Here is a 12,243-nt window from a genome sequence, read left to right as displayed (position 1 = left end):
ACGGCTTTGTCGAAACCAAGTTTTTTTTTTGGTAAAGGTAAGATTTGTATTGATAAGATTTTGCACAAAATACAAGAAAAGCCTGGCACCACCAAAACGAACACTCAAAAGGACCTTTGTCGAAACCAAGTTGAAACCATATAAAAAGAATAAAATCAATAGCTTCTTTTTTTAAGCCAAAATTCATGAAGTGATCAACTATTAATTTATAACGAAATGTGATGGAATTTTGTTAATTATCCAAATAATTAAATGAGTATATCACATACAAACAATTGATGAGAATTATCAGGTCCTAATGTAATTCAATTAATTATTATGGACATAACTCATGACTGATGTGATAAAACAACACCCATTTCGCATAATAGTATAGTTTTACTTATCTTATTAAGGAAAGGTCAAAGTGTATTGGAATTAATTTCCCAAATGCACGAAGAAGTCCAAATTTAAGCTATGGAAAACCCCGACTTTCAAAGATGAGTTATAAAAGCCTTATATTTTTACTCGGTAGTAGCCTTCGATCAATTTTTCGAAAAATGTCTCCATCCCAAGGGGTTATATTGAGGAAAGAAGTAGATGTTCAAGTTTTGTCTGCTACTAAAGTTTGGGCACTTTTCAGTCGTTAAATCTCAACTTCTTTCCCTCAAAAGTTGTCCAAGATTCCGTCCGATTTCTTCAAGCAAATGGTAAACAATGGCATTAATCATTTTTTTTTTTTAAAGAATCTACCGATACAGGCATGAAGATCCGGCAATCTGTAAATTTAAGAAAGACCCGACAAGTCACATTAACCAATAAATTTAGAATATCTATCTATTGAGCCAAAAATTCTCCAACTCCTACAATGTGAACCACCAAGGGTGTCCTTAATTGACTACTCTTAGATGAAATGACCAACATATCACCAGAACCATCATATCTGCAAGCACCGCTTTGAATCATTAATTGTGCTTTTTATGCCCATTTCTATCGTCGCATAGCTACCAATTAAATGCCATGTCATCTGTTAGCTATGCATTTTCGTCTGAGAATTAATCGTCGGAGTCTAATATTGACGACAAGGGACTTAATCATTGTCACCAGATGAACACGTACAGTTGGACCGTGGATATGTTGATTCAAGTTCCAAGTTCTCGTTGTCCTTCGTCCGATGTCGTTCCCTTCGCTTTATAATCTCTCCATAGCATTCACCAGACAAAGCGAATGGCGTTCTAACAAATCGGATTAATCTAATTAATTTTGTAGATTTGGTTCCATCAAGTGAGCGTGCCGGAGTGGTTATCGGGCATGACTAGAAATCATGTGGGCTCTGCCCGCGCAGGTTCGAATCCTGCCGCTCACGCTTTTTTTCTTCATCTTCTTTTTCCTTCCATTTTTCCCTCTTTTATAAAAGCAACTTTGTAGCCCTCCTTTATAAAAGGAACTTTGCTTTGCCAAATTGACGTATACTCTAACTTTGGCAAATTACAAGTATAGCTAGACATTTAACTCAACATATATAGATACGAGAAAATATTAAGTATTTAAGTTGTAGTTAACTCAATAAAATATTAGTTCATTTATCTTGTAACACGTGTCATACTCAAGTGCATGAGTCAAAAACATTTAAAACTCTCACGGGTCACATTCTCTCTCTCCACTCGCTTTCACTCCGTTATCAGATGCTCTCTCTCTCTCTCTCTCTCTCTATTGTTTCTCTCTCTTCTTTATCGTTGATTTCTTCCTTTTCTTCTTGCCTTCTAAGGCTATGGATGCAGCTCAATTGCAGCAGCCAGCCATGGACGAACCACTCATGAGCATGCCAACGCTCAACCATGGCTATTGTCAGCATCGTTCAGGCATGCTCATCCATGGTCATCATCGCTTTCATCGGAAGCAAGGGCCACAACACCCTCATCGGCCCTCACTTGTGGCTTGTCACCAACCATAGGCCAAAGGGAAAAAAAAACAAAGGATAAAGAGATAGGTGAAGAGAAGAGAGAAACGAAGGAGAGAGAGACGGAGGGGGTTCATTTTTCTAAAAAGTGGGCCCAAGCGATGGACTTGGATCGGTCATAGGCCAAAGGGAAAGAAAAACAAAGGATAAAGAAATGGTGAAGAGAAGAGAGAAACGAAGGTTTTAAGTTTTCTGAAAATGGGCCTAAGCGATGGACTTGTGCCGGTCATAGGCCTAAGGGAAAGAAAAACAAAGGATAAAGAAATAGTGAAGAGAAAAGAGAAACAAAGGAGAGAGAGGGGTTCAAGTTTTCTAAAAAGTGGGCTCGAGTGAAGGACTTGTGCCCGGTCACCAATCATAGGCCAAAGGGAAAGAAAAACAAAGGATAAAGAAAAGAAGAGAGAAATGAAGGAGAGAGAGGGGGTTTAGGTTTTTTGAAAAGTGGGCTCGAGTGAAGGACTTGTGGCTGGTCGCCAACCATAGGCCAAAGGGAAAGAAAAACAAAGGATAAAGAAACAATGGAGAAGAGAGAAACGAAGGAGAGAGAGATAGAGAGGGTTCAGGTTTTCTGAAAAGTGGGCCTAAGCGATGGACTTGTGCTAATCATAGGTCAAAGGGAAAGAAAAACAAAGGATAAAGAAACAGTAAAGAGAAGAGAGAAACAAAGGAGGGAGAGAGGTTCAGGTTTTCTAAAAAGTGGCTCGAGCGAAGGACTTGTGGCCAGTTGCCAACCATAGGCCAAAGGGAAAGGAAAACAAAGGATAAAGAAACGGTGAAAAGAAGAGAGAAACAAATGAGAGAGAGGGGGTTTCAAGTTTTCTGAAAAGAGGGCTCGCAAGCGATGAACTTGTGCATTGCTAAGGCGGCTACCTCAGCTGAACCTAATATTTTCTCATATAGATATATTATAACATGCTGAATTGCTTCCAACAACGATACAGAATTTTAAACCATAAAGGAATGGTCGTCATGAATTTTATTCAACAAAAAGAAAATTAGTTCTAATGAGTTTTCAAGGTGCAAAATTTCCAATTGTTAAAAATTTTAACGTATTTTTGTAACATTTCTTGTTAGGTATTTCTTTGAGAGATTTCTATTTTTTCTCTCATTAATGCAACAGCACAGTTGTTTATATATCATGGAACAATGATAATTATAATATTTTTTTATCTACTCTCGAGTCTCTCTATCTATATAATGTGAGCTAAGAAATCCTTTGTTTTGCCCAAAAAGAATTATTCATATCAATTGTGAGGAAAGAAGTTGATGTTCAGGAGAAAATATTGCTTTGTCTACTATTAAAGTTTGAGCACTTTTTAGTCATTAAGGCCCTGTTTGGTAACCATCCAAACAGGCCAAATTTGATTCTTTGTTCCCTAATCGCCGGCCTAGAATCGCGTTTGGTAAAATTTTTGTTCCTAACAAATTGGGAATAGAATCAAGAACCAAAAAAAGTTGATTCTTGTTCCGAGAACGAATTAAAAAATCAAAATCAAGAAATTTTCTTCTCCCTTTGGCCAATCTCGCGACCGCCGTCCACCACCACCCGCCACCGTCCGCCGTTTGCCGCCGCCATTCGCCGCCGATCTGGCGAGCTCGCCGGAGGCTCGCTAGACCGGGCGAGGTCCGCGAGCTCGCCGGTGGGCCGAGCGGGCCTCGCCGCCGGCCGGGGGGGCCGGGCAAGCCTCGCGATGCCCGCCCCGTGGCACCCGGCAGCCTCGCCCAACCCCGACGAGGCCGACCCCACCAGCCGAGGCTCGGCAGACGAGGGTCGCGACGCTCCGGTGAGGTCGCCGGCCGAAGAAGAAGAAGAAGATGAGAAAAAGAAAAAAAAAAAAAAAAAAAAAAAAATGAAAAGAAAAAAAAAAAAAAAGAAAAGAAAAAAAAAATAAAAAAGTAAAAAAAAAATTATTTAAAAATTAAAAGAAATTAATTTGGAATAGAATTAATGAACACGGTACCAAACGCAATTCTATTCCAATCGGAAATTTTGGACAGCTTCCAAACGGCTTAAAATGCTTAGAATCAGTTCCCGGGAACAGAATAAAAAATAATCAGTTCTGATCAGAATCTACTCCCGGGAATAGAATCGTTACCAAACGTGCCATAAGTCTCAACTGTTTCCCCTCACAAGTAGTCTAAGATTCCATCCGATTTCTCCGAGCAAAAGGTAAACAATGGTATTTTTTAATAACAAAGGGAATCATTATCTTTTTAATAATCTACGGCCATAACCATGAGGTTTAAGTAACCTATAAATCTAGAAAAGACTCGAAAGTTGCATTAATCAATTAATTTAGAATATCTAGTTCTTGAGCTGAAAATTCTTCAATTCCTACAATGTGGACTGGGTGTCCTTAATTGACTAATCTTGGATTAAATCACCAACATATCATTAGAACCATCATATCCATGACCACCACTTTTAATCATTAACGGTGCTTTTAATGTCTATTTTAATCGACACTAAGCTACCAGTTCAGTATGGTGTCAATTGTTAGTTATGCATTTTGGTTTGAAAATTAATGATGAGGGGCTATTTTCGACGACAAGGAACTTAATAATCGTCACTAGATGAACAAGGACAAGAGAATATATTGGTTCAAGGTCCAGGTTCTCATTGTCCTAGGACCGATATTGTTTCCTTCCCTCTGTAGTCACTCGAGAGCATTCCCTAAAATAAGGAAATGATTGTAATTATTCCCACAGCAGGTCCAACCAAGTGGGCGTGCCGGAGTGGTTATCGGGCATGACTAGAAATCATGTGGGCTCTGCCCGCGCAGGTTCGAATCCTGCCGCTCACGCTTTTTTTCTCCTTCCCTTTTATTCTCCTTGGCAGATTACAATAGCTGGACATTTTACTCAATAAATCTATAAAGACGTACGATAATACGCTCTTCTTCTTCTTTTCTTTTTTCTTTTTCACATTTTTTCCTTTTATAAGAAAAAGGAACTTTGGCTCATTTGAGTACAATTCTCCTTGGTAGATTACGAGTATAGCTGGACATTTTACTCAATAAATCTATAAAGATGTACGATAATATGCTCTTCTTCTTCTTTTCTTTTTTCTTTTTCACATTTTTTTCCTTTTTTTAAGAAAAGGACTTTCAGCTCATTTGAGTACAATTAGGATTTGTGCTAACCTGAGTCAACATTACAAGTTTTGTTCAACAAAAAGAAACATTAGTTCGGATGAGTTTTCAAGGTGCAAATTTGCAATTACTAAAAATTATCAACATTTTGTTGTAACTTTTCCTGTTAGGTATTTCCTTGGAAGATTTTCATTATTTTCCCTCATTAATATAATAACATAGTTTATTATATATCACGGAACAATGACAAATGTAATATTTGCTAACTATTCTCGACTCTCATATGTGAGTTTACACAAACAAAAATATTCACCTCTATGAGATGCCTTGGTCATGCTACCGGTTGACTTTGCAAATTAATGTCAGTATACTTAATCTTGCTTGAAAAGAATGTTCAGAGCTACGGGTTTCGACAGGTTTAATACCAAGCCCAACGTCACTTTAAAAGTATTCTTAAAGATTCAATGTTGCATGAATGATATGTGTAGCTTTATAATTGTAATATGTATGCCAGTCAACCATTTAAATGTAAATATATAAACTATTCATATATAAATCAATGGATATAATAAAAATCTTTCTAAGAAATATCATTTGCATACGAAGTTGGTAAAAATTTTACCGTAAAATTGCTCAGTTCTTTTCTTGTTTTGCTTTCCATCTTCTACCGGGTAAACGCATAAATCGCAAGACTCAAGTAAACGACCAGGCCCAGAGGGACCAAGACCACCAGCGGCACGATCGCAGCCACACTGTACCCACTCTCACCACAGCCCAAGGTCCCCAACTTCATCTGCACCAGGTTCACCAGCGCCATCGTCAAGAACCCCGAGCCGGCTGCCGACCCGAGCGCCGAAGCCGCCATCCCCGCCCTAAAGGCCACCGTGTTCACGTGCCCCATCGCCGCCTGGCCATGCGCCTCGTCCCCACTTTCTTGCTGTTCTTCTTCGGCGATGACCCTGCTGATCTTGATGGCCTGCTTGAGAGCCAGGGCGACGAGGCTTGAGAAGAGGAAGCAGCTGAAGGAGTACACGTGGAAGGTGACGAGGCCCTCCGCCAAGGCAGCGCCGGGCCTGCAGGAGGCGCGGATCCCGGGGAGCTGGCCGCCGGCAGGGGAGGCGGAGAGGCCGAGGAAGAGGGCGACGGTGAAGAGGGAGTTGACGTTGACGATGCTGTCCAGGGCCATGATATGGATCCTGGTGGACGACGACAGGCAGCGCGATATGAACCTCGACGTGGTCTCGAGGCACGACGCGGATCGAACCGAGAAGACCGACGACGGCATCCTCTGCTTTGTTCTTCTGCTCATATCATCGGCATTTAACAATGGGGCAATATGAAGCCAAGGAGTGAAGAAATCCATAAGAACACGAGAAGGGTTGCGTCGAAGTGAGAGCTTTTCGGCATGGAAGCTGGCCGAAGTGACGTGCCTTGGCCGGGAGGATGCGGTTGCTTGATCGATGCCGTGGAATTTCGGCTTTTTTTTCGGACTTTCTTTCGGAAAGGACAAAAAGTCGCGGGAACGAGAAATAATATGGGAAAAAAAAAAAAAAAAAGAGTTTAAGTTGGAGATAAATAAAAAGGATGTAAATCGCCGTTGCCGGGGATCGAACCCGGGTCACCCGCGTGACAGGCGGGAATACTCACCACTATACTACAACGACGCTGACGTTAGGGTTCTCGATAAGTAATATATTATTTTTTACACCTGGAAAGGAAAAGATTTTCTAACGTGGCACGTACTTAGACGGGACGGGCGATTTCCGCGTGCAGGCCGGGACAAGGAAAAACGAAAATACGAACGTGTGAGGATGCGCCACGATGCTCATCGTGTTCGCCCCGTTTGTTAGGGAGAAATAGTAAAAAAAATCGTGCGTGATCACCTCTCGATCCCCTTATTGGTGTGGTTGAATCCTGAATTTGCATTAAAAAATGCGACCGGACTGTGAATAATACAATTCTGTACAAATGCTAAACCCGACCGATGTCTAAAAATAGTGTAATTGTCCTATAGAGCTTATCAATAGATAGACTTGACACGATAGGCTCACCAAAATTTGGGATATCATAACAAACAATCATACATCAAAAAATTGTGCCCACTTAACTGCAAGTCAAATTAAACATTTCAATACACATCGACTTGGGCGACACATGGCTGACTCATCCCAATGGTCACCTTTGCTACACGGGTACATTCATTTTTTACCCTTTGAACCTGGGCGAGGCCATCATACAATTAGATCCATGATCACCTTTAACAAGCAGCTTACAGAAAAAGGCGCCTCTTTATTTATTAAGCCGGATCGAAATTCTCAATTGCACAGGCACATATACCATGGGGAAAGCGGGGTTTAAATATGGAAGGAAAAAAAAGAGTAACATGCTTAAAGCCCATCATTGAACGTGCTATGAAAAGAAACCGCATGAGCATCAAGTTCAATTCTTAAAGCCCGTCATTTTAAAGAATTGTTTCTCTTACTCGAAGCAGTCAACAGTTCCATTCCTCCGAAATTCCCATGTTTTTGGCATCCCCAACAACACCCCCCCAATAATAATAATAATTTTGTGGTAAGAAAAATTGAGAACTAAGTTAGGAGGGGTCGAAAGGAAGAAAGGTCGCAATCCGATTATCTGTAATTTTCTCCCTTTCTTCGATCAATTTTAAATGGATCTTAATAGTGCACACAAAATAAATAAAAAATAAAAAATAAAAAAAGCAAACCTTTACGTATCAAATGACGATACCATGAGTTTTGTGACTTAGCATTACATTCTCCTTCACGCAAGAGATGCATAACCAAACTTAGTAGGTTGAAGATTCCAAATCAGCCTGGAATCTGCTTAATCGATTTCTTATTTCAACCCCCCTTAATTAATTAATTAATCAATCAATCATTCAATCATATAATTTTGCTAGCAGATCATGAAACAGCCCACCTTGAAAAGATTCACGTTCCAATTCGAAAGCCTAACCAAACACAACCTGATTTTATATTTTTAAAAAACATAATAAAAAATTAAGGAAATAAAGTGATTGGTCTTGTAATTAATTTTTTTTATATTGCCAACCGATACTCGTTGGGGGGTCAACCAATTTTTTTTTTTTTTTGGAAGTTTGGGGTCAACCAATTTGGTAATGTGCAATTTTAGCCCCGACCTCGTTGTGGGAGTATAAAATCCATGACAGGTGGAGATACTATGATGATATATATATATATTTGTTGTAGAAGATGATAAATAAATATGAAAAAGGGGAAAATAATTAATTCAGTTTATTTTGGTAAGGAAAAGAAATCGATGCAATCCCGACAAATGGCAAGCGAAATTGCACGTCTGGATTAATATACCTTCTTTATTCAAGGGTTCCACGTTGGACCCTCCAAAAGGAAAATGACAAACAAGCACGAATTCTTTTTTCGAAGAAAAAGTTAATTAATAGATATCTAGTGATATTGACGCGCAAATAAAAATACGTTAAATACGAATATATGTGTAGACGCTCAGTTTATTGTGAAAGTTCGGTCGAATACAAGACCAAGGTTATTCTGTTTTCGTACGAATTTCCTAGTTGAAACATCACGGCTAGTTGACTTTTTAAAAAATTAAATTTGTTTTGTACTGAGCAGTTTCTTCTCTCAACCTTCTTTTCAATTCTAGGATTTCCAACCCCTGTATAATTGAAGAAAACGAAACCATTTCCGTCATCAATGCGTTCGGACAATTGATGGGACGTCAAGACTATATATACTAAAGTCGTCATTCTGAAAGGTTCATGTCAAGGAATCGAGAAAATACACAAACGGAGGAAGGAAGAAACATCTTCTAAAATGATGAAATTAGGAACAGTTCTATCCATTGTTTAACGAAGTCTCTTCGATATCAGATCGACCAAAGCTAGTTAACATAACTGTAGAATGACGTCAGACCACAGCGGAATAACTTTTTGCCCCCCGTGGACGGTATTGAGGAAGATAAAAGAAAATAAACCAAATAGACTCCTTTTTATACTTCATGGTAGTGTCGACGTCATGCTTTGGTGCCGCCCAACGATCGTGCACCTGGATTCGGCCAAATTTCGGGCCAGAGAACTTGATTAGATAATTTATAGCAGTAGAATGACCAAATTAAAAAAAAAATTAGAAGTGTAGGGGCTCGATTTACAAAAACGTAAAAGTATAGAAAAGGAAGTTAAACATTAGTATCCAAAACAAGTCATGGCAATTCAAATCGCCCCAATAGGAATCTCACCCTTAGCTAATCTGTCGACGGAGATAAGGTTGTAAAAGGAAAAAAAGGATCGATGATGTGTAAAATAGGAAAAATAGGTAAAACCGGGTATAAATTTGGCCAATTATGGCAACGTTGTTCGCGCAGGAATCACCACGAGTCCATTATTCTAATTATGAGATTTTTCCTTTTCTATTCTGGCGCCTTCCTCGATTTACCTAATTAATGATGGCTTGTTGACACTTATATCCTTTCGTGTGCCCTATTTGACAAAGAAATAAAAAACACCTCATCGCAAGCTTTCTTTAATTCCGGTGACATGACTTTCGACCTAAAATAATAGAAAATCGGAAGCATTCGTGTGATTTTCATGTATGCGCATGCGCGTCTTTTTGACCGGCGCCATTCTAGAAATTTTATGATAAGAGGCTTATTGGTGATTTCATCGCGTGGCTTTTGTTGGCGCCGATCATTGATTATTTTACGGGCCACGAATTAATTATTATTCTTCATGAGTTTCTGAAATTCGAAATTAGTAGACAGTTGGAAACATAAGCTAGCTTGTAACTTTGGAAGATTACTAATCTTGATGTTGATAAAAATCTACCTTGCTACATAATATAATAAGGACGGCTTATACACACACACACACACACACACACACACATATATATCAAATTTTATTATTTTAAATCTATGCCATGTCAAATTGTAAAGATATCTTTTATGGTGATTAATCCTCATTCATCTTATATTAAAACCCTCATATTTTCTTTTATTAATGAAAAGAGAGTATGTTTTGGACACGACTTTCCATGATCTAATTCAAAATCATTAGAGCATTCGTCTAGATCCATCAACTATACAGTAAACTATTAACTCCTATCGACATTTGATGTGGCTCTGCTCCTTCAAATAATACAGTATGATATTTACTGTAAATAAGGTAAATTTATCAAACTTTTCAATCTCAAAATATTTCCTAAAAATGCCACGAACTATTTCCTTGGCACACCCTATGCACTTGCCCTGCAAATCATGATAGACGCCGATGATTTTAGACAGGATTATGGCCAATGACCAGAATCTTCAGAGATGGAGTCAATTGTCAAATTGTCTCCTATATGGAAAATGGAGTTGTTTTGTTAGGGATAATAAAATTTCGATAAGGAAAAATGACATAAATAATCCATGAACGTTAATCTAATCTGTGATATAATCGATGAATTTTTAATTTGTTCAATATAGTAAATGAACTTTAGCACAATGTGCAACGTGGTCACTAAAATTTTGGTATGAGTTCAATTTAGTTTCTAAATTATATGAAAATATTCGATGTTGCCACTGATTTTAAATTAATGAAATGACACTATTTGACATTTTTATATAGTTTAAGAATTATATTTAGCATATATTAAAATTATACGGATCATATTGAGCAAATTAAAAATTCAAATGTCACATTATATATTAGGGTAAAATTTATAAACCGCATTATACATAACTATTTTCGTATTATCCCTTTTCGATAAATATATCTAACCTTTTTCCTTTAGCTGTTTTTATAGAATTTACCTATTTTAGTCATTTGGAGGTGGACCCCATATCTGAAATTTGACTTTCCAAATTGTATTGAGGTAACAATTTATTTTGGTGTAACGGGACAAAATAGGAATATGAGTTTGTCGAGATAATTGCTATGTAACTACACTAATATCTCACGTTCCAAATAGAAATTAGACTGGTCTTATCTTATAACCATTTAAAACTATTTCTTTAAGTGGTTAGAGCATGTAAATATTCTCTCTCTTTTTTACTACTACCGAACGAAAATCTAGATTACTACGTTAAGAAAAGTAAGCAATTGAAGATTTAGTCCACTTTGAAAGATAGACTTAATTTATTGTAAATAGAAAGAAGGATTTAATTTACCAAAAAAAGACGAGAAATATCTAACTTTCCAATATTGAAAAGTATTTGATTTTGAAATCATGAGTTAATTTGCAAAGTTTTGCCCCTCGTTTGATATTTTATCATTACGGTTCCCTTATTATAAAGTACAAGTTTTTCCACAGAATTTGTTGATGGAGATTTTGAAAGTAAACTCTTTTATTGATTTGATTTATTATATGGAGAAGTATCGTATGTCGTTGCTACTTTTTTTTTTTTTATTGTTTACATACATTCATGCGCTCTTTAGTCTTTAGCTAGTAAGCTCAAGAGAGAATAGAGAATATAACAATCAAATTAAAAACACTTGCGAGTACAAATGAAATCACTAATTGCCACATCTGTTTACTTTTCTGGCGCAATTGGTTTTTAGAAACAAATAAAGTAATTTTAAAACAAATAATCCTTGACCATACCAAAAAAATAAATAAAATTGTTAGAGCACATGATTAATGAGAAAATGACATTACAAGTGTTATAACTTTCGCACAGGGCTTACTTAAGTACATTAACTTATTTTTTCAACTTAAACACCATAATTTGTTTGATTGCCTGAGTGCAATAACTTATGTATAATGCTTATTTAAGTGCCATAACTTTTCCAAAACATTCACCACAAGTGCTATATCACATAAGATTTCCAACACTTAGCTGAAAGTTTTTAATTTTTTTTTTTACACTTAAGTGACTAATTAAAAATCGCGACACTCAAGTGAACATTCTTTTAAGAATTTTGTCACTTAAGTACTCGAACAAAAAATTAAAGTATTTAAGTAAACATCATGTGAAAGTTATGATACTTGTAGTGTCCTTGATTAATAGCATGCGTATGTACATGTATTTTTGCAAGCAGATTTTTCACAAAAAGACATCTGACTTGATCTCTTGCTTCGCACTACCGGACAAGCTCGCCATACATTAAGTAGGCCCGGTGGCCGTGTGCACATGTTGTACTCAATCATTTTTAAATAAAAACGTTTACGGAGAGTTCACGGGGCTCCGATCTTCCTCATGGTTGGTGGGTAAAAAGAA

At 37.5% G+C, this 12,243-nt stretch overlaps 1 protein-coding gene and 3 non-coding genes across 4 annotated transcripts; 2 read left to right on the top strand and 2 right to left on the bottom strand.

The window, feature by feature from the left end:
* The first annotated feature begins 1,263 nt into the window (after window positions 1-1,263).
* On the top strand, window positions 1,264-1,345 carry TRNAS-AGA. Its single transcript has one exon. It is a non-coding gene; the product is annotated as a tRNA-Ser (tRNA).
* Window positions 1,346-4,661: 3,316 nt separating this feature from the next.
* TRNAS-AGA lies at window positions 4,662-4,743 on the top strand. Its single transcript has one exon. It is a non-coding gene; the product is annotated as a tRNA-Ser (tRNA).
* A 952-nt stretch (window positions 4,744-5,695) lies between these two features.
* Window positions 5,696-6,316, bottom strand: LOC104422459. The gene has a single exon (XM_010034782.3). The coding sequence runs from the start codon at window positions 6,314-6,316 to the stop codon at window positions 5,696-5,698; it is 621 nt and encodes a 206-aa protein (XP_010033084.2).
* A 307-nt stretch (window positions 6,317-6,623) lies between these two features.
* Window positions 6,624-6,695, bottom strand: TRNAD-GUC. The gene has a single exon. It is a non-coding gene; the product is annotated as a tRNA-Asp (tRNA).
* Between the last annotated feature and the right edge of the window lie 5,548 nt (window positions 6,696-12,243).

Source organism: Eucalyptus grandis, chromosome 10 (genome assembly GCF_016545825.1).
Source record: "Eucalyptus grandis isolate ANBG69807.140 chromosome 10, ASM1654582v1, whole genome shotgun sequence".
In the NCBI taxonomy this organism is placed as follows: domain Eukaryota; kingdom Viridiplantae; phylum Streptophyta; class Magnoliopsida; order Myrtales; family Myrtaceae; genus Eucalyptus; species Eucalyptus grandis.
The sequence above is the reverse complement of the archived record's forward strand: the minus strand, read 5'-3'. Positions and strand labels throughout refer to the sequence as shown.

Bases quoted from the DNA above. Each gene is read 5' to 3' on its own strand.
- LOC104422459 (XM_010034782.3), bottom strand. From the start codon at position 6,316: ATGCCGTCGTCGGTCTTCTCGGTTCGATCCGCGTCGTGCCTCGAGACC.